At 60.0% G+C, this 24,802-nt stretch overlaps 1 protein-coding gene across 10 annotated transcripts in view; it reads left to right on the forward strand.

Annotated features, from left to right (window-relative positions):
• Window positions 1-1,517: 1,517 nt before the first annotated feature.
• The window catches only part of CTTN (cortactin), a 30,373-nt gene continuing 7,088 nt past the window's right edge, over window positions 1,518-24,802 (forward strand). The window contains exons 1-13 of one of the 10 annotated variants that reach the window (XM_047071066.1): window positions 2,022-2,146; window positions 2,655-2,746; window positions 6,029-6,170; window positions 8,474-8,560; window positions 8,688-8,761; window positions 10,455-10,584; window positions 13,858-13,968; window positions 14,927-14,981; window positions 15,703-15,813; window positions 17,867-17,977; window positions 18,729-18,839; window positions 21,449-21,504; window positions 23,713-23,782. In XM_047071066.1, the coding sequence (XP_046927022.1) occupies window positions 8,474-8,560; window positions 8,688-8,761; window positions 10,455-10,584; window positions 13,858-13,968; window positions 14,927-14,981; window positions 15,703-15,813; window positions 17,867-17,977; window positions 18,729-18,839; window positions 21,449-21,504; window positions 23,713-23,782 (916 nt within the window). In that variant the 5' untranslated portion in view covers window positions 2,022-2,146; window positions 2,655-2,746; window positions 6,029-6,170. Of the gene's footprint in view, window positions 1,543-2,018; window positions 2,147-2,177; window positions 2,484-2,654; window positions 2,747-3,072; window positions 3,154-5,048; window positions 5,161-6,028; window positions 6,171-8,473; window positions 8,561-8,687; window positions 8,762-10,454; window positions 10,585-13,857; window positions 13,969-14,926; window positions 14,982-15,702; window positions 15,814-17,866; window positions 17,978-18,728; window positions 18,840-21,448; window positions 21,505-23,712; window positions 23,783-24,802 lie in introns of those variants that run through there. The other 9 variants (XM_047071069.1, XM_047071070.1, XM_047071072.1 and 6 more) reach the window with 9 other exon arrangements.

Raw genomic sequence — 24,802 nt, forward strand, 5'->3', positions numbered from 1 at the left:
ACACCTGAAACTGATATTGCACTGAATGTTAATTAGAATCTGAATAAAAACTTAAAAAAACCACTTGTACTTCAAAAAAAATTTTTTTTAGTATTTTTATTTTATTTTCAAGACAGAAAGAGACAGAGCATGAGTGGGGATGGGGCAGAGAGAGAGACACAGAATCCGAAGCAGGCTCCAGGCTCCGAGCCGTCAGCACAGAGCCCGACGCGGGGCTCCAACTCACGGGTTGTTAGACCATGACCTGAGCCGAAGTCGGAGGCTCAACCGACTGAGCCCCCCAGGCGCCCCAAGAGAATTTAACTTCCTGAATGTCTCTTGTATCTACTCTGTTTTCTCCATCTTACCTGCCACCACCCGTTTGCCTGAACTGGCTGTACTAGGCTCCTTCCTGGCCCTCTTCCCATCCATTCCCTACACTGCAGCCAGAGGGATCTCATTACAATTCAAACTTTATGATGTCTCGTCTATGCTTGACTTTAAGGACTTCCCATTTATTTTAGAATCAAGATCAAGGTCCTTGTGTGCCCTGCCAGCCTCTGCATGACCCGGGTCCGTCTTCCCCCACTGTCCTGCTTCATCACCATGCTTCTGCTACACTGAACTTTCTTCAGTTCCTCTGCCTCAGGGCCTTTGCACATGCTGTTTTCTCTACCTGGAAAATTCTACCCTCCTTCCTTCTACTTGGCCTTCAGATCTTGGTGCAAATGTTAATTGCTCAGAGACTCCTTCTCTGATCTCCTGGGTGAGTCCAGGTCCCACCTTTTCTCCAAAACGATTTCACAACACCTTTGCCTTCTTTATTGCATTTATTCTGTTTCTTAGTTATGTATCTGCGTGATTATGCCTGACTTTCTTTCTAGGCTGAAGGACCCTGCGGCCAAGGTCCATGTTTAATCTGCCGAACTTCTCTTGATACATCTGTGGCCTTCTCTGGATGCACAGGAGGGTGGGTCGGTGGAAGATCAGGTGACCCACTAAGGATGGGCCGGAGGATGGGCGAAGAAATGGTGCGTGGATGGACAGATCATAGCTGTCTGACGGATGGGTGGATGGAAGGATGGATGGGTAGATGGATGAAGGGCGGACGGCTGGGTGAGTGGGTGAATGGAGGGTGGGTGGAGGGACGGATGGTCGGACGGGGAGGGCGGGGGATGAGGAGTGTGCTCCTTCGCTCGCCTGGCGCACGTTCCTTCCACCCGGGCCGGGAGACCTGGAATCCTCACCCGATCACAGGCCGAGCGGGCGCCCCGCGGCACTTCCTCCCGGCCGAGTGCGCTTCAGGCCTGTCGGGCGGCCCGCACCCGGGCGGAGCTCGCGACGGCGCCGGCGGAGGGCGCGGCCCGGGCCACGTGGGCGCGGGAGGCCGCTCCCGGCCGTGGGGTCCGCGGCGGTGGACCGCGGGGGCGCGGGGCGGGGCCTTGCCGGGACCCGGATGCGGCCCCGCCTCCCCGCCGCGGAACCGGAAGCGGAGCCGGGCGCCGGGAGCAGCGGGCGCGGCGGGGCCGGGACCGAGCGGGCCCGGACGGACCCCAGGCGGCGGTGAGCGAGCGCGGCCTCCTCCGGGTGGGGAGGGAAGGGGGGGGCGGCCGGCTTCTCTGCCTCGTCCCTCGGGCGCCGCCAGCCCCGGAACGGGAAGGAAGCGGCGGTCGCTGCGGTCTCGCCGCTCTTCCGCTCGCGGTTTCGGGCGCGGAGGGAGCTCGGGCGAGGCGTCCCCGGGCCGGGCGGGCGGCTGAGGTGTGGGGTCGGGGCTGCGGAGCGGACGGGGGGCGGGAGGGTGCGACGGGGGTGGGGGGGCCTCGGCGCTGTAGGGGAGGGGGGAGGCCCGAGGGGGAGGGGCCGGGGGTCTGGGCGAGGTGGGGTGGGAGAGGGGCCCTGTGGGGGAGGAACGGGGTCGGGGGCGGGGGGGGGGGCCCGGGACGGGCGGGGAGGGGGCCGGGGTCGGCGGGGCGGGGTCCCAGAGGCGAGAATCCGGCGGGGAGCGGCCGGGGTCGCGGGGGCAGGGGAGGGGCGGATGCGAGGGGTCGGGGTCCTCCCGCAGCCCGCACCTTCCGCGAGGTTGTGCAATCAGGTCAGTGGGAGTGCGGCGACGTGCGCCCCTGCGGCAAGTTGCGAGGCTCTAAATTTGGGGCGGCCCCTCCTCTGGGTATGTTGGAAGTCACCGGAAAGGTGCTTTGGGGCTTTCTGCGTGTTCTGCTTCCATCGCTTGCACGTCACGGGCGCGCGATCCCCCCGCTGGAGGGGCGGGGGGGTGGGGAGAGGGGACCGGGCTTCCTCGGGCTGGAATCCGTGGCCTTGTGGGGCCTCTCGGGGAGGAATGCCATTTTCCGCTGAGCGCAGTTCTGGAGGCCTCCCCTCCCCGGCCCGCCCTGCGGGCGCCTCGCTCCTTCAGGGATTAACCCCCTGGGTTCTGGCCGCGGGGTTCCGCCCAGCAGGCCCGGCCAGCCCGGGGCCCCTCCTGTCCTGCCCCCTCTGACCGCCTGGTGAGTCACTGCCCCGGTGTCTCTCTGGCTCTCTCGGAAAAGCAGTCCCAGATCCCGAAGGAGCGGGAAGCGTCCTGAAGGTCACTTCCGGACCCAGGAATAAAGGGGGAGGGGGATGCCGACTGCGGTTTGACCCTAGGTCTCCCAGTCACTACAGCCTTTGCCTTCCAGTGGAAGCATTTGGATGGGCTCATCTTTAGAACACTTTTATTTAAGTGCGCGCGTTTGGTGATTCAGACTCTGGTGGGTGCCGTGCAGCACAGGTAAGGTGCTCAGAAAGGGCGTGGTTGAGTGCGCGAGTCTTCCGGGCCCTGCCCTGCGTTGCACTGTGCCAGCCAGGGGTGGACTGGGTCACAGTCCCTGGCCTTCACCTTGTGGGCGTGCACGCGGGCGCTCTGAGCAGAGGAGGGCACACAGGCCCAGACCCCCCCCCCCCCCCCGGGGCGTTCCTCTGGCGTGGCGCGGGCGTCCGAGACCCCTGTGTTGGCTGCTCAGATGCCTTCTCGCTCTCTGCCCCTCTGCCCCAGCGAAGGTAGCGGGGTTGCTGCAAAGTGAATTCTGTCCCATCATCTGAAACTTTGTCCTGTAGAGTTTCCCACTCTGTGTGGCAGCGCGAGCCGAGTTCATGCTGGTGTGGTGTCGGTGGGCACGTGTGACGTTTGCAAGGAAGGTCTGTTCGTGGTGAACAGCGAACAGTGTCTCTGGGTGACCGTTTCATTGAGATATAATTCACATACCGTGTGGTTCACTCATTTAAAGGGTTCGATTAAGGGGCGACCGGGTGGCCCAGTCGGTTGGGTGTCCGACTTCGGCTCAGGTCGTGATCTCCCGGTTGAGGAGTTCGAGCCCCGCGTCGGGCTCTGTGCCGACAGCCGGGAGCCTGGAGCCTGCTTTGGATTCTGTGTCTCCCTCTCTCTCTGCCCCTCCCCTGCTCGTGCTCTGTGTCTCTCTGTCTCGAACATGCAATAAACATTAAAAAAAATGTTTTTAAGAGTTCCGTTAAATAGTTTTCTAGTCTAGCCACAGAGTTGAGCAGCCGTCGGTCGCCACGATGAGTTTTAGGGTAATTCTGACACCTCACGAAGAATCCCTGTTACCCTCCCTCCAGGGCCAGCAACCACCCATCTACTTTTCATCTCCATAGACTTGGTAGTTCTGGACGTCGCACCTACGCGGGACCGTGTAAGACACGGTCTTTCACCGTCTGGCTGCTTTGCTTCGTGTGTTTTCACGTCATCGTGTCGCGGGGCATCCGGCCTTCACTCCCGTTTCTTGCCAGATCCTATTCCCTCCTACTAGTGGCTCACGTGGGCCGGTTACGTAACACGGGCGTTGGCATCGTGTTTGCTTTGGGGCCGTCGTGAAGGATACCGTGCGCGTTCCGTGCGGGTTGGTGTGCGGACGGAAGTTGTCGTTTCTCTCGCGTCCGTCTCTGGGGGTTGGAACCCCTGGGTCATTTGGTAACTGTGTTCAAGCTTCTGAGGACCTGCCACACGGTGCCTCGCTTTGCATTCCCACCCGTGGGGTGAGGCGGTTCCGATTTCTTCACACCCCCCTCGAAGTTGTTCCTGGCTGTGTCTTTGGTTTCAGCCATCCTGGAATGAGAGGCTCGGTATCTGCTGTGTCTCGAGTTGCGCTTCCGTGACGGTTCACCATCCCGGGTATCTTTTGTGAGCTTAGTAGCTAGTAGCTCATGTGAGTAGCTCTCACATCTCTGGGGAGACGTCTATTCAGGTCCTTCCCCGTTTGGCAGTGTGGTTACGCGTCCTTTATATTAATGCAGTTGCAGGAATTCCTGACTTGTTTTGGACATGGGACTAGGGAACAGTTTCCCCTGTTCTGTGAATTGTCCTCACGCTCTTGATGGCGGCTTCTGAAGCACAGAGTTTCACATTTCGTCTTCTTCGTGCTAAGAACTGTTGCCAAATTGGAGGTTATGAAAACCTATTCCTGTGTTTCCTTGTAAGAGCTTAATAGTTTACGCTTAAATTTTAGATCTTTGACCGGTTTTTGTGTACAGCGTGAGGTAGGGGGCCAAAGGCATTATGTTTGGGTGCAAAAAAATATGCAGGCTTTTACATTTTTAGTTATCCTTGCGATGTTTTTTAAAAAAGTTGTTTTTAATTTGGAATTTGGAGTGGGTACTAATTTGTTGTAGATGTGAGGCTATCACTAGCTGCTTTTGTGTGGATGTTTCTAGATGTTTGCTGATGACGGTAACAACTTCGGTACCTGGCGTGTGCGGAGCAGCCTGCAGAAGTTAGGGTGTCCAGAGGGGACTGAGGAGAAGGTGGGCGTGAATCGTAGGGTCAGGAACTCGGTAGGAAATGGAGCATGGGGAAGGCTGGCAGAGCACCGCCGCTGTGGCTCCTGGTCTGTGACGGAGCTGCTCGCGGGTGTAAGCGGCGCCTGCTCGGGACTGGCTCGTTTCTAGGGAACGAGGGGACTTTCTTCCTCTGCTCCGTAATGTCCAACCGTGCGGTGCCTGTCGAGGCTGCCGTATCGTTTTCGGGAGTCGGTGGGGAGTCGGTGGCTTGGCTAATTGGAGTCTTGATCTCTGTGCAGTAACCGTAACCGTTCATTAGAAGTGCAGCCGGCTTCTCCCTTGCTCCCCGAGTCACCCCGCTTCTCATCCAGACAGCAGTCCCTGTGCCGTGTGTCTCCCGGCCGCATCACGGTCCGTTTCAGAGAGGTTTCCTTAGCTTATTTATTTGTTAATGTTTATTTATTTTTGAGAGAGGGAGACAGGGTGTGAGCAGGGGAGGGGCAGAGAGAGAGGGAGACGCAGAATCCGAAGCAGGCTCCAGGCTCCGGGCTGTCAGCACACAGCCCCACGCGGGGCTGGAACCCACGAACCTTGAGATCATGACCTGAGCCACAGTCGGATGCTTAAACGGACTGAGCCACCCAGGTGGCCCTCGTGTGTGTGTGTGTGTGTGTGTGTGTGTGTGTGTGTGTGTGTTTTAACTCACGGTAATAGATTTTATTACTTTTAACAATGTTTTTTTTTTTAACGTTTATTTATTTTTGAGACAGAGAGAGACAGAACATGAGCGGGGGAGGGGCAGAGAGAGAGGGAGACACAGAATCGGAAACAGGCTCCAGGCTCTGAGCCGTCAGCACAGAGCCCGACGCGGGGCTCGAACTCACGGACCGTGAGATCGTGACCTGAGCTGAAGTCGGGTGCTCGACCGACTGAGCCACCCAGGCGCCCCAGCAATGTCGTTGTTTAGAAGGCTGACAGAAGATGTATGCTGGCAGGCTGCAGCAATAATTTCTGTTTGCACGAAGGGAAAACTTTATGCAGCTATAAATCTTTGGAGACTTGTTGTTTTCTGTATTTTCTCAATGTGTCCGGAGACGGGTTGAGCTTTTTGGTTAGTAGAGTGCGCTCCCCCCCTCCCTCCTCTCAGATTTCTTCCCAAAGCCGTGTGACGTGCGGGAGGAGGTCACGGATTCCTGAGAGGCTCTGCACGCGTGACGACTTGCCCAGAGAGCCTGGTGGCAGACGCCCTCCTGAGCTTTTCTTCTTCATCGTGTTACAGACGGAATCGCTCCAGATGCCTGGGATTTCCTCATCGGATCACCGCGTTTCAGACAGGGACCTGTGAGCAGCCTTTCACCTTGGGGCGGGAAGAAAGGTCTGTGCCTTGTCGCCATTGTGTCCTCTCCCCTGGGGCCACCGGGGTGAGTCCGTGAGCCGGGAATGGGAGGGGATTCCCTTTGGGTCTGTTGGGACAGTAATTTGCTGAGAGGATATTTTGTTGTTTACATAAAAATTAAAGTCAGAAGGGCGCCTGGCTGGCTCTGTTGGAACAGCACGTGACTCTTGACCTTGGGGTCACCGCGTCCTGAGTTCGAGCCCCATGTTGGGTGTAGAGATTACTTGCGAATAAACGAATCAGTGACTTTTAAGACGTCACGCCCAGTTTCCAGTGTGGCCTGTGGTTTCGAAAGAGAGCTCGAACTGGGGAGCAGGAAGCGGGTGGACGGTGGGTGCGGCTCCCAGGCAGGATGTGAGGAGGCAGGCACAGGTGCTCTCTCTGCCCTCTGATGAAGCTGGCTTCCAGAAGGACCAGGGAAGGTGGGGCCCTGCCGTGTTTTCCTGATGAGTCTAGAACAACGGGCAGAGATCTCTTTCGCCTTCACCTTCTGGGGAGAGTTGGCCTCACCGGCCCTCCCCAGAGACCCTGTCCTTTCATGTGACTGTCTCCTCTGGCCCGAACCGCAGGCAGCTGAAGTCCTGCAGTTGGGTGGCCTCTTTCAAGCTCGGGGCCACGGGGCACACTTGACTGGAGACGAAGAGACTGGGGGCAAATCTCGCGACTTTCAGTCATCCATTCTTTCCTTTGTGAATGGGCGCCCCAGGACCATAGTCTGGTTTGCCCCTCCCGGGCGGAGAGTTGAGTCTGTTTGCTGTCTAAAATCGTGTCAACAGGGGCACCTGGGTGCCTCAGTCGGTTAAGCGTCCGACTTCGGCTCGGGTCATGATCTCACAGTTCGTGGGTTCGAGCCCCACGTCGGGCTCTGTGCTGACAGCTCAGAGCCTGGAGCCTGCTTCACATTCTGTGTCTCCCTCTCTCTGCCCCTCCCCCACTCGCACTGTGTCTCTCTTTGTCTCACAAAAACAAACGTTAAAAATTTTTTTTTTTTTTACATCATGTCAACAGCAGATTACATCTGGGAAGTTGTTGCCGGACTTTGCGACACCTAGACAGAAGGGAGCGAGGTTTGAGGTGGCCTTGAGGGGACAGTGTGTATCCTGCCTTACCTGCTAGCAAACTGTTGCCTGTTCAGGAGACAGTGACAGGAGTCGCATCTGGGGACGTGAGAGCTGTGCCCCGATTTGCCCCTCGCTGCCACCCGGATTTGGACTTGAGACCCAGTAGAGCTGGAGGGGGCGGGTCCAGACGGGCTTTCGTTGTGGCTGAATTCAAGCCACAGGAGCACCCATGTGGCACCCCACAAAGCGCCCACTGGGTGTCCCCGGTTCAGACACGTGGCTGGAACTCCTGGGTGATCAACTTAAAACAGTGTTCCAGTTGCTTCCTGGCCAAGGTGAAATTTTACCAGTACTTGTGTGGAAAACGAGCCCGTTCTCACACATGGGTTTCTCTTGAAATCCTTAAAAGTTCGATTTTACCTTCGCAGTCAGGAAAAGTCTTGTCTCATTCAGGTGTGAGGCCGCTGTCCCTGGTCTCTGTGCCAGATGGCCCCTTCCGGCGCTGACGTGCTGGAGGAGGAGGGGACAGCCCATGAGAGAGAGAGAGAGCGTGAGCGAGAACGGGGGAGGGGCAGAGGAAGAGGGAGAAAGGATCCGAAGCGGGTTCTGCGCCGACAGCACAGAGCCCGACGTGGGGCTAGAACTCATGAATGGCAAGATTGTGACCTGAGCCAAAATTGGATGCTTATCAGACTGAGCCCAACCCCCCCAGGTGCCCCTGGAGGGATGTGTTTTCTTTTTTTTTTTTTAATTTTTAACATTTATTTATTGAGAGAGACAGAGCGTGAGCAGGGGAGGGGCAGAGAGAGAGGGAGACTCAGAATCCGAAGCAGGCTCCAGGCTCTGAACCGTCAGCACAGAGCCCGATGCGGGGCTCGAACCCACGAACCGCGAGATCATGACCGGAGCTGAAGTCAGACGCTTGACCGACGGAGCCACCCAGGCGCCCCTGGAGGGATGTATTCTTCATGGATGATGTCAATGCACGCGTGACTTTCTTATTTTCCAGAATACTTTCCCACTTGAGTTGAAGCTGGAATGTTTCTGATGGGTCTCAGATGCCACTTGAGAGCGGTGTTAGAAATCTCACACGATGTTTCTTTTGCATCTGATGTCATTCCCGCACGGGGTTGTGGGTGGGCATTTGGTGGCCCGGCCGCCCAGTCCCCCGAGCTCCGAGCTGTCATGCTGTGGCCAGAGAGCTTGTCGGCTGGCCTCTGAGAGCCGTTCTCCCAGGCCTCCCTGACCCTGGGCCCTGCTCTTTCAGATGTGGAAAGCTTCAGCGGGCCACGCCGTGACCATCCCCCAGGATGACGGGGGCGCCGATGACTGGGAGACCGACCCCGATTTTGTGGTATGAGTCTCCAGCCTACCTCTGTATCACTTTTCCCAGAAGTGATTTTCTTCCTGTTTCCATTCGGGTTGTCCATGTGTCTTACAGGCCCGCGTGGGCCTCACTCCTCACTGACTTCTCTTTCCAGAACGACGTGAGTGAGAAGGAGCAGAGATGGGGGGCCAAGACCGTGCAAGGGTCTGGGCACCAGGAGCACATCAAGTAAGAGACTCTTAATGTTGGTGTGAAATCGGCCTTTTGAAGGGCGAAGATGCAGACCGGTGTTGGGGGGGGGGGGGGGACACACAGCTTCTCTGTGAACGCACGCTGGCATGGCTCAGCCTGTCTCGCGAGCTGAGGTTCCCGCGAGACGCGATTCCATGCTTCTCTCCGTGTGTTTGCACGTATACGTGGTCGCTGAGAAGCTCCCGTCACAAACAGTTCTTGTATTGACGATTCTAGCATCTCTAAGGGACACGGTCTCCCACGCGGTCTGCAGGTGGGGGGTTCCTGCCCCACACGATGGCTTCGAATACCTTACACCTTAACCCCCCCCACAACTCTAATTTTCCTGCTTTGTCACTGTCCGTGGGGTACCGGGGAGCTGGATTCTGAGCATCGTGTTCTCCCAAAAGGCCCCAAATAGAGCTGAGGGATTGTCCCGCGGGAGAGTGGGCCCTGCTCCTTCCGGTGGTGTTTCCTTGTCAGGAAGTGTAGGCAAAAGCCTTGAAACTGTGCTCAGACTTTCATTTAGGCCGCACCGCCTTCCGCTTGTACCCTCCCGTCCCTGCCGTGAAGGGCCGTCCCTGTGATCTGTCCGGGTCGCCTGCGGGGTTTGTTTTCCTTGGCCCCGTATCTTTCGGGAAAATGAAGCTGTTCTTGGCTGAGGCAGAGCCAGGAAATCATCCCCAAAAGAGGGTGAAGTCTGTAGTGTGGGTATTTTAGACCCAAGTGTTGGTTCCTCCCTGACTTGCTGAGCCCACACCTTCCACAGAAGCCACGTGAGGACGTTGAGGCCCTGGGAGCCGACTCCCGAGCTGGTGAAGTCACCGTTGCTCCCTCGTTCTTTCTCTTCCCGTGGCTTCGAAACGTGCTGGATGTCGCGTGAGCCCCTGGGACAGTCGTGGGCGCCCTGTGGCCCTTCTGGGTGTTGGAACAGTATCTCCCCCCGCCCCGCCAAGGGCACTGGGCCATGGTCTGCTTTTTCAGTGCACTCTGGGATTGTCCAGATGTGTGGACACGGTGACCCCTGGACAGCCCTGTGGGGTGGCTTTGTGCCACTTTATGGTCCCCTGATGGTGGCAGCTCTAGAAGCTTCTTGACCTGCCACATCTTGGCCACGTCTTGTGATCCGCTTTGCTGTCCCCGGTGTTAAAAGTAGAAAGTGGCTTTAGATGATAAGTTCTGAAAGTCTCTCGTGTCACCTTGGAATAGGTAAAAGCAGTAATACCTCAAGTAGAGACGTGGTCTCCACGTTGCGTCTCACGGTCTTTGAGCAGCGTCCTCAGGGTCTCTGGGATACGGGACCGTTGGCTTGGTTTCCGCTTGTGCCGTGAGGTGATGCCGGCAAAAGGGCTTCTCCTGATCCCGCTACCTGAGGGAAGAGAACGTCTTCTCCATAAGAAATCAGAGAAAAACTCACGTTTTAGCGTGGCCACTCTTGGATTTGGGATGACTCACTGGCCCAGCACAGATTAGTTCCTTTTTCCCTGTAAGCGTCACTCTGAGCTCTGCTGACCAGATGGGCCGGCTGGCGGAGGAAGGGAGCCCGGAGCCCGGGGAAGGCAGGGACTGGGGGCGTGGAGGAAAGGGGCCACGCGGTCCCGCCGCCCGCCCTCTCAGTGTGTGTCTGTGTCTCCCCTCCCCTCCCCTCCTCTCCCCCCCCTCCCCTCCCTCCCCTCCCCTCCCCTTCTAGCATACACAAGTTGAGAGAGAATGTTTTTCAAGAACACCAGAGCTTGAAGGAGAAGGAGCTTGAAACGGGACCAAAAGCCTCTCACGGTTACGGCGGGAAGTTCGGCGTGGAGCAGGACCGCATGGACAAGGTAGGCGACGGCATTGCGTGCCGGTCCTCGGCGGGGACGGGGCTGGCGAGGTAGGGGCCCAGACCTCTTGGCTAAAAGCCTTGCGTCAGCGCGGTGAAGGTGAGATGCCCTCTGTGGACCAACCTTCCTCACGAGGGCTCCTGTGTCTTAGCAGCTCTTTTGGGATTCGCACGGTTGCCGGGGTGTGGGCGATGTGGCGGCTGGCCTGGGTCGGGGGGAGGGGCTCTGGGACGAGGACGGCAGCCCAGGGGCATCTTGAGCGTGGGTGTCGGCGTCCCTGCTGCCCGCGGCTCACCACAAGCCTCACCTGAGCCGGTCTGCGGACCGGAACCAGACCGGGGGGCTCTCGTTCACGGCGCGGGCGAGCCTTCAGCCAGCAGGTGCCTTGCTGTCCTCCAGGCATCGGTGACGTTCACGGAGGAGTCTGGCCTGGCCCTCTGTGTAGAGTCACTGCCCGTGAGGACGGGAGAGAGCACTCGCTGAGGGCAGCGGGCGAGCCTTCTCTGCCACCCGCCTACACGGCGTCATCGTGGTCGACTGAACGCATCAGCCTCGGCTGGCACTTTGCGTCCTCTGTCCTGAGAGACCGGGAGCAGATCAGCTCTGCTCGCCACCCCCTGCGAGAGGATACGGAGTAGGGGTGGTGGGTCACGTGTTTCCCAAGTGAGGTTCCTGCGTACGGTCCGCAGACCTGCCTGTAGACGTGAATCTCCCGGGTTGACCAGCGTGACGTTGTCCTGACCCGACAGCCGTCTGCCTCTGTTCTGCGTACAAGGGAAACCGTCAGCTGATCTGGAACTTCTGTAATCCGAGACCTGCCCGGATCGGAGTCCGTGTCTGGGCCGAGCACGGAATGGCACCGCTGTGTCCCCGCGTGCCACGCTGCGGGTGTTAGCACAGAGCAGATGCGTGGGGGGCCCGTGGACCCCCCACGCCAGGTCCCGGATTTGCCTAAGCCGGGGTTGGACCAAGAGTGAGCTGCAGGAAACAGACGGGGACGTCTCCTGGTGTGACTGTCCTTCCCGGAGGTGTCTAGACAGGCAGGGTGGGGAGCGGAATAATCTTCGGGTTCTGAAGAAGAAGCCTGGTGGCCTTTTGCAGTACAAACAGATGAACCCTCCCCCCCGGCCCCTGGCCCCACGTGCTTAGGACACGAGAGAAACAGGTAGAAGCCTTCCCTACCCCAGACAAAGCCTGTGCCCGTGGTGTTGTGGGGAGTTAAAGCAGAGAGAAATTCACGGTCTGTCTGGGTCCCCAGGTCTGGGTTGGAATAGCGACACGTTGGGGCAAATGATGAAGCTATCAGGTGGCAGTGATAACACGGCTGTCACTTCTGGCTTCTCTGCCGCTCTTGTCCTCCCAACGCCTTGGGCTCTGGCCTTTCTAGTCACCGAAGCTTCCCCGGGGAGCCCTCCTTCCCGCCAGCCTGCCTGCAGCTGCCTTTCCCCCGTGCCTCCTCCCTGTGGGCCTCCGCTCCCTCTGGACGTCGCCGCCTTTCTGTGGACGCTCTCCGGGGCTGGGACCTGTCCTCCTCACCTCATGCCTGGCCTGGCACCGGGCAGGCTCAGTGGTGTCTCGCGAGTGACAGTGACGGTGCCCAGGCGGCTCAGGGAAACGCTCGGGTGTCTACAGCTGGTGTAGTGGGGGGAGGGGGGGGCCTCCCCTTAGGGATGAATGCGGTGGGGGTGCTCCCATGGGCTCGCAGCCCCTCCCTCCGTGCCTCACTGCATCCGTAGGCAAGGTTAGCTTGCAGCTCCCGGGGGCACGATTGGCCCAACCTGTTGTCAGAAATAAGCGCGACTCCGTCGACGCCTGGGTGGCTCGTCGCTTAAGTCCCGGCTCCTGGTTTCAGCTCAGGTCACGATCTCGTGGTTGGTGCGTTCAAGCCCCGCGTCGGGCTCTCTGCTGACAGCGCAGAGCCTGCTAGGGATTCTCTCTGTCCCCATCTCTCTGCCCCTCCCCCACTCGCGCTACGTCCATCTCTCTCAAAATAAGTAAAGAAGCTTAAAAAAAAATGAGACTCCAAAGACACATAACTCGAGTTATCCGTAACTTGTCCGCTCTGAGTTGGAAAGAGCCCAGAGATGTCTGGGTTGAGATTTGAGGAGAACGTGACGGAGACTCGGAGAACAAAACCCCGCTCCGGCAGGCACGTGTTTGCACGAGGATTGTGGTCCGGCAGGCGTGGCAGCCGCTGGGCCCCGGTCCCCTGGGGGGGGGGCTTTGTCAGCACTTCTGAGTGGGAGCCTGGAGGCCCTGGGAGGTCAGTGTGCCTCCGGTCTCCAGGCAGGACGGACATCAGAGTGGAGCTGGGGAGGGGAGAGCGTGGCCCGGCTCTGAGGCCTCGCGTGAAGCTCGGCCGCTCTCTCCCCTGCGCTGTGCTGAGACGGCCCCCCGAGTTCCGCCTCCGCCCGGCTCCTCCTGACCCAGGCGTCCTGTGCAGCCCCGGGGAGACCAGGCGGAGGGCTGTCCACGCCGCGTCCCAGGCGGCGAGACCGTCGGCCGTAAGAGGGAAGGTTCAGGTGCCGACATTCGGTCAGGCGTCCGGGCCGTCCACGCTGGGGACAGAGCCTGGTGCCGGGAGGCTGGGCGGGGTCGGGGGCCGCCCGGGAGCTTGGTCGTCAGTCTTTTCAGCTTCGCGGGCTGTGGGCATCTGGCATTTACCGAACTTGGTGGTCGGATCCCAGGAGCGGCCTCATATGTAAACGCACGGCGGGGGCTGCGTTCCAGAAGCTTTGTTTACCAACAGCTGTAGCGCCCGGTGTGGCGCCGAGGCCCCGGGTGGCTGACCCTGCGGAGGCCAGGGTGGTGGGACGCCCCAACTTTACCGTGTGGGGGACCCCGTGGGTGGACGGGGTGGGTGTTGCGATCGCGGTGGCTCTGTAGAGTGGCCGAGCGCGTGTCGCCCGCGAGAGCGCGAGTCTGCGTCTCCGTCTGTCGGCGGGTATCTCTGGTCCTCTTTCCTACGCCACACGGCAGGCGGGTGCCTCGCTTCAGCAGAGCGAGCGACTGTATCGCCATCTGGGGGTGCCGGGTGTCAGGCTGGGCTCTGCACGGGACCGGCCTCGTGGCCCCTTGCCCACGCCCGTCACATCAGAAGCCCCCACCCGGCAGGGTCTCGGGTGGCTTCGGGGATCCCCCCTCTGCCAGCTTGCGCACCGGGCGTGTTTTGGGGAGGAGCCCTGGCGTGGACCGCACGTGGGGGCCTGTTCCCCGTGGGCCGTGCCACGGGGGTGTCTGACACGGACACCTTCTCTCTGTGACCTGTTTCAGTCAGCCGTCGGCCACGAGTATCAGTCGAAGCTCTCCAAGCACTGCTCCCAGGTCGACTCCGTCCGGGGCTTTGGAGGCAAGTTTGGTGTCCAGGTGGACAGAGTTGACCAGGTGAGTGAGGCGTCGGGGGCACCAGAGCGCGGGTGATGGGGCCCCTCCCTCTAGACCGGGGCGTTCTCTGGGCCGCTCGAGATAGCGCCTCGATGCAGGACTGTGGGGTGGGTGTCCGGGTTTCCAGAAGCCCCCTGATCCCTGGCTCTGAGATGATGGGTCAGGTTACGACGTGAGAGCAGGAACACACTGGTTCCTGTGCGAATCCCCGACGTTGGCACCTGCTGATCGGACAGACCAGGCTAGCCTTCCACTGCCCAAGAACGTGCCCCTGGGGACCATGTCTAGCCACCCTCCCTGCACGGATGTCCCTGACGCGGCGGTGTTCAGAGGGCCACGCACGCGCCCAATCCAGGGCTGAGGCCCGGTGTCCAGGTGCCGCCTGGCACCTCTGGGCCTCAGCCTCTCAGTCTCTGAGCGAAGGCCGTCTGGACCCTGTTTTATATCACAGCAGTTGGATTTTGGAGTTCAACGGCTGTCTGCACTCAGGCGTTACTACCCGTTTGCCGCGGTTCTGCATGAACTGCCTGTAAAATGGGGCGATGGGGATTCCCGTCTCCCGGGGCCGTGTGTGCAGATGCCCCCGCCGTGCCCGTTCTCGCTACTGATGTTAGCGTTGTTCTTGGAAGAGCCCACGTGAAAAGCAGGCGTACGTGTGGCGGTGGGGGGTCGCCCGGGCTGGCATCGTGGGGCTGAAGTCCACGAGCCCCACGTGCCTTTCGGGGGCTGCGGGCGGCTACAGGTCCGCCCGCACTGCCTGCTGGGCGTTGCTGAATATTTTATGGCAGCGAATTTCCACGCCCGGAGCTTTGGGTGTTAGGCCTGCCCCTGGCTTAGGGAATCGGAGGTAAAAAACTAACACGGTTCGTGGTTTCAAACTTTTCACGTGTATTCGGGGTTCGGATGAACTGTTTTGGAGACCTCTAAAAACGTGTTTCCCTCTTTGTGGTAATTGCAGTCTGCTGTGGGCTTTGAATACCAGGGGAAAACCGAGAAACACGCCTCGCAGAAAGGTAAGGCCTGCGGCCGAGGTGGGGGGAGGGCGATGTCCCCGGAGGTGGTTCCCTGGGGAGGGCGGTGTCGCCTCCGGGGAGGACTGTGCTCTCCAGGTGTCTGGGTCCCGTGTCGCCGCCGCGGAAGCTGTCTTTCTGAGTGGCGTTCCCTGGACGGTCGGCTCTGGGGCCCGCTTCGCGAAACGCTAACGTCCCCCCAACAATGGAAACGCGAGCCTTTAAACCAACGATGGTTCACTTTTACTGCGCACGCGTGCTCTCTGACACGGCGTTGGCTGACCTTTACGGTGTGCCCGTCTTTTAGAACCTTTCTTACCAGCGAAAGCGTGTCACCTTCTCAGGGCACTTGATGTGTCTCGAGCAAGCTGGTGACTTCCGCCTCTTGCTTGTCATCAGATGAGCCAGGGCGTGGACATTTCCTGTCCCTTTGGAAAGGGATCGCAGCCACGTAGCTTCCAGACGGTTACTTTCCCGAGTGAGAACACGGCTCGCTTCTGCCCCGGGAAGCAGGTGCCCATCACAGGCTTGGGGTCCTCGCTGCCCGGGATGCAAGCTTGTAGGCCAAGCCCCGGCTCACTGGTGTTTGACCGTGGGTGGCGTTTTCAAACGTGTGCCTCATCTCCCGGTGACTCCTAACTCCGGAGTGTTGTTGTCGTGAGTCGCTGACAAGTGAACAGTCTGTCGTTGGGCTTTGTCCCCGACCCCTGTCTTGTCCCCTCAGATTACTCGAGTGGCTTTGGTGGCAAGTACGGTGTGCAGGCGGACCGCGTGGACAAGAGCGCCGTGGGCTTCGACTACCAGGGCAAGACGGAGAAGCACGAGTCGCAGAAAGGTCGGCCTGCGGCGGCACGTCCTCCCTGCTCGGGGCCCCCCGTGTCCCCCTGTGTCCCCGGCCTCCCGCGTCCCCAGAACCAGCCCCGGGGAGACCGGCTCACATTACACGCCCGCAGCCTTTTTACCTGAATGTGTGAGGGCCCTCCTGTCTCTTCCGTGGGCTTAGGGGGTTTGTCGTCCTTCGGATGGCGGCTCAGCCCCGTCCTGTGAAGAGCCCGTAGTCTGCTGAGCCAGGTCGTTCTTCTTTGGACCATGGGATTTAGGCTCTTGGTGGTTTATTTTTTTTACTTTTATTTTTCATTTTTTTTTAAACGTTTATTTATTTTTGAGACAGAGAGCATGAACGGGGGAGGGTCAGAGAGAGAGGGAGACACAGAATCGGAAACAGGCTCCAGGCTCTGAGCTGTCGGCACAGAGCCCGACGCGGGGCTCAAACTCACAGACTGCGAGATCATGACCTGAGCTGAAGTCGGACGCCAACCGACTGAGCCACCCAGGCGCCCCTCTTGGTGGTTTTTGAAGTTAAAAATCTTGTTCTCTTGTGTCATAGACGTATGTGATTACTCAGAAGAGTAAATTCCCAGAAAAGGAATTGCCGGGTCACAGGACCTTGACTTTAAAATTTGGTGGATGCTGGCAGAGGGTCCTTGCAGGCCGGGCTGGTCTTCCTGTCCCTGGTTAGATCCCCTGCCAGGCATCGGTGACAGACTGCTGCATCCGTGTGGGGTGCCCTACAGACGCGGTACCCTCCTGCCGAGGCCGCGGATTTTTGGCTCTTTTGCGTTTATTTCGCGTGCACGTTACATTTTTTTAAGATTTTATCTTTTTTCAGTAATTGCTACGTGCAGCGTGCTGCTTAGACTTAGAACCCTGAGGTCACAAGTCACGTGCTCCAGCAACTGAGCCAGCCAGGCTCCCCTGCACGTTTGAATATTCTTGTGTATTTATTTATTTGTTTATTTAGAATAATTGGGGGAGGGGCAGAGAGAGATGCCCAAGGAGGCTCCGCACTGTCAGTGCAGAGCCTGACGCGGGGCTTGAACTTGTGAGCCAGGAGATCGTGACCTGAGCTGAAACCCAGAGTCGGATGCTTCACCAAATGAGCCACCCAGGTGCCCCTGCACATTTGAGTTTTTAAAAATAATTGCCAACCCTTACAAGCAGAGAGCTCGCTGTATTATTTAAAAACCCGGGTTTCTTTAAAAGACAAAGTTAAACCCCGCCACTGGGAACGCCACCGGCTTGGCATTTACCCAGGGAAGCTGCTGGTGGGCCCACGGGGCGCTTCCCGTCACAGGCCCGCCCACCTGCCCTGAGGCCGCAGGCTTGGCCCTGGAGTGCGCAGCCCCTGCCTGCCACCCGGGCCCCTCTGCCCACTGTGACCCTGCCGATCAGGGCCTACTCTTGGATCCCGCTCGGTGCTGTTCACACTCTCTCCCCGATGTGGCAGTGAGGAGCAGAAACCGCCTGCGGGAAGTCGGGTGGCGGGAGCCCACGTGCCTGGGGCAGACGGGGCTCCTCGGCAGCCCCCGGGCCTCCTCAGGGTTCTGACCTTCGCGTTCTGTTCCACGCACGTGTCCCTGGGGGAGCCGTGCTTAAGTATCAGGCCGTGTATTTCTGTGACTTAGCTTTGCGGGGAAGTGAGGTTTCTGGAAGATGCCTGGTGCGTGTCCTCTTCCTTTGGAGGTGCCACCGGTGCACCTCTGCTGGCTTTAGTTCGTGAAGCAGGGTGACCTTTCGACAGCTCGCCGCGGCACCTCTGTGGCTCGTCTCGACCTCAGAAGCTTGGTAACGTGCCTGCTTCTGATCTCCTTTGGAGCGAAGGGAAGATTCGATAGCCGTTCACGTGCTGTTTGCTACTCTGGACGTTTCTCTTCCTACACGTACAAGTGACGCCTTCCAGGGTCCCCCCTGCTAGTGACCTTCCGCTGCGGCCGAGGGATCCTTGTTGGGTTTGTTTCGGTTTTGCTCGGGCGACAGAAGCGCTTTCTCAGAGGTCCCCGCGCTCGACTGCGTTGCTGCCATGAAAACGGTGCCGCCCTCGTTTGCAGATTACTCCAAGGGCTTCGGGGGCAAGTTTGGCATCGACAAGGACAAGGTGGATAGAAGCGCCGTGGGCTTCGAGTACCAAGGCAAGACGGAGAAGCACGAATCCCAGAAAGGTGACTCCCGTGGTGTCTGCTCTCGCCAGCTGCCGTTCACGGGCTGAATGCTGTTGACCAGAACGGAAACGGGAAGCGTGGCCAGCCACCCCTAGAGTAGACGCCCCTTTGTAATTCAGCAGCGAACTTTAAGCTGTTTTTTTTTTAGAACGTTTATTCACTTTTGAGAGACAGAGTGTGAGTGGGGGAGGGGCAGAGAGAGGGGGAGACCCAGAATCCGAAGCAGGCTCCGGGCTCCGAGCCGTCAGCCCAGGGCCCGACACGGGGCTCGAACTCATGATCTGCGAGATCGTGACCTGAGCCAAGTCGGGCACCCAACTGACCGAGCCTCCCCGGCACCCCTAAACATCGAGCTTTAAAACGCAAGTCCCAACACAGCTGTTAAGCAAGAAACTGTGTCTTCACACCTGCTTGGCCCCAGCACCCCGTGACCCCAGCAGCCGCCTGTAATGGTGGCCACGTGCCACACGTCTGTGTTGCAAACGGTGCGATCCTGGTGGCCCGTGGGTGCTGGTTCAGGCTGTGCGGAGCTTCTTGTTGGGGTCCCGTGTGTGTGCGTTCGCGATACGTACACAACAGATCAGGCTGCTTTCCAGACATGCCGCGAGGAGGTCCTCCTCGTGAACGCATCCCAGAGTTTTCCGAAAGGTCTGGGAGGGGAAGGAGGGATGTGGCGCGTGGTGGGCGTTTGGCCGCGTGGGAAGCGTGCCCTCCGCTAACACTAGCTTGTGGCCTTTTCTTGTGCACGTAGACTATGTGAAAGGGTTTGGAGGAAAGTTTGGCGTGCAGACGGACAGACAAGACAAATGTGCTCTTGGCTGGGATCACCAGGAGAAATTGCAGCTGCACGAGTCCCAAAAAGGTACGCTGATCTTGCCTGCTCCTGCTTGAGATCGTTCCAGAATTTCGTTTCTTTTCATCCACAGTTCCATCCACGTCCCGTATTTCTGCCGTATTTCTGTAGCGTGTTGTTTTATCTTCACCGTTTGGGGTTGTCCTGTGCCTCCCACATTTTTGAAAAGCTCTTCAGCTAGTGCAGCGATGAACCCCGCCACCCCGCCCCCCCTGCCCCCCTCCCCCCCTCCCCCCCAGCTGCCGATGAGGCCCTGTGCTCACCTGTGCGTCTGAAGCACCTGGCAGGACCCGTAGCATTTTCGGGAATGCTGTTTTCTGCCCGCATATGAACTCCGTTGATAGAGTGTTCTGGGCTTCGGGAGGGGAGACGTTGCCTCTACTCGGAAGTGTGTCCCTGGACCGTAGGGTGCGGGGTGGGGGTGGGGGGGCACCTTCGTGGGTGACGCAGACCTGCGCCCGCCCTTGCGGCCAGCACTCCGGGAAGCGGGGCCGTGCGGTCCTTTTGTACACCGTGTCTTTTTTCACATGCACAGAGACATGCCCTCGTGTCTGCGGCACGGGTAGGGCCTGGAAGGGAATCTCAGAGCGTGGAGTGCCTTTTGTGAATTACTTCAGATGCAGTTCCTAACCTGTTTTCACATCTTGGCTGAAGCGTTAAGAGTTTCAGTTTGTCCTGTAACCTTGGAGCTGATTTTGGACTCTCTGTGAGCCCGGGAGCTGCTCCCGCCCCTGAGCCCGGCAGAGCCCCTGCCTTCTTTAAAATTTTTTTTTTTTTCAATGTTTTTATTTATTTTTTTTGGGACAGAGAGAGACAGAGCATGAACGGGGGAGGTGCAGAGAGAGAGGGAGACACAGAATCGGAAACAGGCTCCAGGCTCCGAGCCATCAGCCCCGAGCCTGACGCGGGGCTCGAACTCACGGACCGCGAGATCGTGACCTGGCTGAAGTCGGACGCTTAACCGACTGCGCCACCCAAGCGCCCCGAGCCCCTGCCTTCTTTAAATGACACGTTTGATTCGTGCACTCGCTCATACGATTCTAACCGAATTGCTTCCTCTCTCGGTTTTCCCCACTGTTGCCGGTGGATTTTCAGATTACGAGGCTGGTTTCGGAGGCACATTTGGTGTTCAGTCCGAGAGGCAGGACTCCTGTGCTGTGGGGTTTGAGTACAAGGAGAGACTGGCCAAGCACGAGTCCCAGCAAGGCATAGTCGCTCACCAGCCCCCTCCCCCCGCTTCCCAACCCCCCCCCCCCCCCGCCTTCTGGTGCAGCCGCTTCTAGCACAGACCTCAGGGGCTCAGCCTTCCGAGCTCCCCGCCATCCCTCATCGGGGGCACGGGGGTGTTTGAAACCCACTTTTATGCTGGAGGGATTCTAACTTGCACTCCTCCTTCCTCCACTCCCCCGTTTCCCCTCTATCCTTCAGACTTCGGGTTTGGCAAAATGAGGCGGTAGCTCGCAGGTTAATGTCACTCTGACCCCATCATGTGAGTAGTTTCTGGGATGGGCTGTCTCTGGTCTCCCAGCAGCCTTCTACAGAAGCTCGTGCTGTGGACCGTGACCACTGGGAGCCATTGAACGCGCTGCCTCGCTGCCTCTGAGACGGGGGGGCGGGGGGGACGTGTGTGGTTCGGCCAGGCCACTAGCCTTAGGCCAGAGGCCAGGTGGCAGCGAGGGGCGTGGGGCAGGCGTGTTCCGTGTGGTCTCTGTGTTTCCTCTGTGGTGGTGTCTTTGGCTGGGGCGGGGATGTTTTTGTTTGTTCTCCGTTTTTGGGTGACACCACCTGTGTCACATGTGAGTTCTTCACACAGAGCCGACAGTACGTGCCCAGAGCTAAAAAGGGACAGGGACTTTCTAGGCATCGGGAGCCTGAGTGGCAGCTGCCTCTTTTCCTTACTCGATTACAGTCAGGATCTGGACTCAGCCGTTCGGGGTGGGACCCCAGCTGGAGAGCAGTGTGGCCGTGAATCCCGAGGCAGAGTTCAGGCCTCCGGTGCCAGTGTTAGCAACGTGCGCCGGGGGCGGGCGAGGGAAGGCTCACGCGCTTGGGTTGGTCCGGCTCACGGCCTGGACGTGGCCTTGGCTCCGCGTGGCATTGATGCCGCGTGGCGGTGTGACCCTCACGGAGGTCTGCGTTGCCGCGACACGAGTATTCGGCTGCTAGAATTTCCCCGTGGAATTGTTTTTTCTCGTAAAAAGCAAGAGGAGCCCGCGTCTGAGCCTCCTTGCGGCGCTCAGAGCAGGACACCGGAAGGAAGGGGCGGGGACGGTCAGCCGTTGCTGGGCGGAAGCCTGTGCTATTGAAGCGGTGCCCTCCCCGGCCCGGGCCGCGGCCCCCTCGCTCTCCCTGCCTGCCAGCCCGCACCCCGCACCCTCTGTCCCTCGGGAGAGTGCGGAAAGCACGCACACACGCCTCTTTTCTGCCCGCCCCTCGCCTGCCTGCGTGCTGAGTACCGTTGTAGCAACAAAACTCGCCTGGCGAGGCAAGACCCATCGTCTGGCGGTTCTCGTTCCTTTTCGCTCCGGGTGCGTTTTCTTGGGCTCTTTCCGGATCTGCCTGCACGCGTCTCCTGGCGCTCGACCTGAGAGTAAGTGTCATGTTGTGCCACATTTCAGACTATTCCAAAGGATTCGGCGGAAAATACGGGGTGCAGAAGGATCGTATGGATAAGGTGAGTGGCCCCGGCCCGGGGTGCGGCGTGCTGGGCCGACGGCGGGAGCTTGCGGAGCCCTTGCCGCGCGCCGCCCCGTGGACCGTCGCTGGTGGGTGCTGGGCCCTGTTCTCAGAGGCACCCACACTCGCAACGCTGCTTCCCGGGTGTTGGGCCCCGCACAGCCGTGCTGTGGGGCAGGGAGCAGCCCGGGCGGGCCCCGAGCTCAGCCGCAGCACTATAAAACGCCAAGGCGTGCGGCTGCGCTGCCCTCGGAACCCGGACCTTCAGACGCTAGGGCAGCCTGAGGACGTGTGGCCGCGTGAATTCCCATCGGTAGCAAACCTAATCTGAAGTGGAGTCCCTCGGTCACGTGGCCGCGGTAGAAGAGCTCACCGGCCACATGGGGGCGCTGGCTGCCGTGTGGGAACACGCGCATCCAGAACGCCCGCCTCACTGCAGGGGGCCCGCGGGACAGTGTCCAGAGCCAGCGCGTTGCTCTCACCGGGACTCTGTCCCCTCTGGTGGCTTCGGAGTCTCAGCAAGTCAGTCCTCACACCCGGGGTGGCTGTGGTCCTGCCACGTCAGCGTGGACTGCCCGGGCTGTGGCTCCGGTGTCCTCAAAGACCAGTCCCGTGCCCGGCCCGTGGTCACAGGTGGCACGGCCAGTCTTCTGGAGTTCCGTCGGACTCACAGCCGACCACACAGACGTCATCACCCAGGGGACTCCACGCATGACCGTGTGTGGCCCTGGGAGTGAGGGGCGGGGCACGGGCTTGGGGAGGTGTGGTGACTGCCCGGGTCCCAGTAAATGCGTACAAGGGGTTGAGAGCCAGGTGGCGATGCGAGGTGGTCCCTGAGTGAGGTGGGTCGCTGGGACTCAGGTCCACGGCGGGAGTGGTGGAGGGGTGCCCGGCAGGCGGGACCAGGGGAGGGGGGGTGGAGGGAGGGGGTCGTGGTCAGTGAGGAGGCAGGGCGCGGTGATGGGGAGGCAGCAGCCCCCGGGGTGGCGGCGGAGACGACCCTGAGCGGCGTGCCGGAGAATCGGCTGGACGGGGCAGGCCGTGGTGCAGCAGGACCCACAGGGAACAGTCGGGAGGGCGCTGACGCCCTCCTCCCTCAAGGACGGGGCGGGGGTGGGGTGGCGTGGGGTGTTCTGGAAAGCGGCACGGCCCGCACCGGCAGTTTGGGAGGGGGTGTCCGGGATGGGGCAGGTCTGGTCACACGGCCAGCAGCCGCGCCTTGCAGACGAGGCAAGGGTGGCTCGGTGACCCCTCTGTGCTGCGGGCACCGGGACCGGGAGGCCGCCGGCCGGGGAGGAGCAGAGCAGGTGGGCCAGGGGCGCGTGCCCCTCTCAGAGGTTTCCGGCGGCCAGGGGAGCTTGGGTTGCCCTGCTCCCCACCTCGGGGTCCCTTTCTCCTCGTTTGTGTGTCAGAAAACCGGCAGCGTCCTGAGCCTCAGGCCTGTTTCCCTGACAGGGAAACCGAGGATGGCTGGCGCGCTCCGTGAGCCCTTCTGCGCGTCTGGATCCGACAGTCACACTGTCGCTTTGCTGGGACAGAGTTTGTCCTCCAAAATCGACGAGGCGGTTGGGGGGGGGGGGGGTCTTGTGCCTTGGGAAACGTGGGCGATCAGGCCCAGCGAGGCTCGAACGTGGCCCAGCAGAGACATCGGGGCTCCTGCCGGCTCTCGAGCCCCTCTCGGTGGCCGAGGAGGGGGGTGGGCGAGGGGCTTGGGAGGAGCACATGCTTGGGTTATGATGGCCCGATGCCGGCCGACGCGTAGTTTTGGGGTAGCTTTTTGGCAGGTTTTTTTAGAGCAGTTTTAGCAGACGTGAGAGGACGCTCCAGACGTCTGGCGGACACGCCTGCCCTCACTCGGGCCAACCCTCTCCCCTGACCAGTTATCCGCGCCCCTGCCGGGGCGATGCGTTTGTCACAGCCCCGAACCTGTGTTGACGTGTGCCCGTCGCCCAGGCTCGTGTGGCTGAGATCGGGTGCGCTCCTGACGTTGTCCCCCGTGTGGGTCCACGTGGGTGCATGATGACGCATCTCCGCCGGTGCAGGGTTCCGTGGGGTCATCTTCCCACCCTGACGCCGTACCCCAGCGTGATGCCGGGCGGAGAGGTGGGCGTGGGGCCGGCGGGCTCCTGCATTGCGGTAGGAGCCCGCATGGGCCGTGGAGGGCGAGGGGGGTGCTCCCCTGAGTGTCCTGCTTCTCTCTTGCTAGAATGCTTCCACCTTCGAGGATGTCACCCAGGGGGCCCCTGCTTATCAGAAGACCATCCCCGTCGAGGCAGGTGAGTTCTGGTGGACGGACCCGGCATCGCATGGGGCTCCCGCAGGGGGCACGGTGCCGGCTGGGAGCGGCTGGGGCAGTGGAGGGCGCCCTGGTTCTGCTCCCTCCAGGGACAGCGTTTCGCCCCCCTCGGGCGGAAGGCCAGCCTGTCCCCGCGGACGCCCGCAGGCTCCCGTCAGCCGTGGTGGCAGCCGTCTGGCGACGGGGTCTGTGTTGGGGGTGCCTCCCGAGGCAGGGCTGGGTTAACCGCCCGTTCGCAAGGGCCCTTCTCACTGCCGGGACTGGGTTCTGGGAGGTTCTCCGGTGCCCGCGTCAGCCGCGGCTGTGCTGTGAGGAGTGTGCCGCCTGCCTGCGCAGAGGCTGACGGAGACCTTCCCGCCTCGTCTGTCCCCTGGCCCCGTACAGGCTGCACACGCCCCATCCCCGGAGGTGGCCGCTATGAGAAAAGGCCTCCTTAGGCCCTTCCATCACGTGGGCCAGGCCCTAGAGAGTCTGTTGAGCTGGGGAAACCGTATGGAAAGGGGCAAGTCGAAGATAGGAAGCCGAGTGTCCCCTTTGCTCCCTGGGTCAGTGTTTCTCAGATTTGGTGGCCTTGGGACACTTGCACACTTGTGGGGATCATTGAGGGCCCCCGAGAGCTTTCGTATGTGGGGGTTGCGTCTCCTGATCTCTACTGTAGTGAGGTTAAACCAAGAATTCAAGGGGGCGCCTGGGTGGCTTGGTGGGTTGAGCGTCCGACTTCAGCTCAGGTCATGATCTCACAGTTCATCGGTTGGAGCCCAGTGTGGGGCTCTGTGCTGACAGCTCGGAGCCTGGAGCCTGCTTCGGATTCTGGGTCTCCCTCTCTCTCCACCCCTCACCTTCTCCTGGTCTGTTTCTCTCTTTCAAAAATAAACAAACATTAAGAGAAACAAAAACCCGAGAATCTCGGATGTTACGAGTAACGATAAAATATTACGCGTTCACGTAATGGTATTCTCCGTGGAAAAAGTAAGTACGTTTTCCAAACTGCGTAGAAGTG

This window comes from Lynx rufus, unplaced genomic scaffold (assembly GCF_022079265.1).
Source record: "Lynx rufus isolate CCGP_SWC_20201006 ecotype Redwood Valley unplaced genomic scaffold, mLynRuf1.p SCAF_9, whole genome shotgun sequence".
NCBI lineage: Eukaryota > Metazoa > Chordata > Mammalia > Carnivora > Felidae > Lynx > Lynx rufus.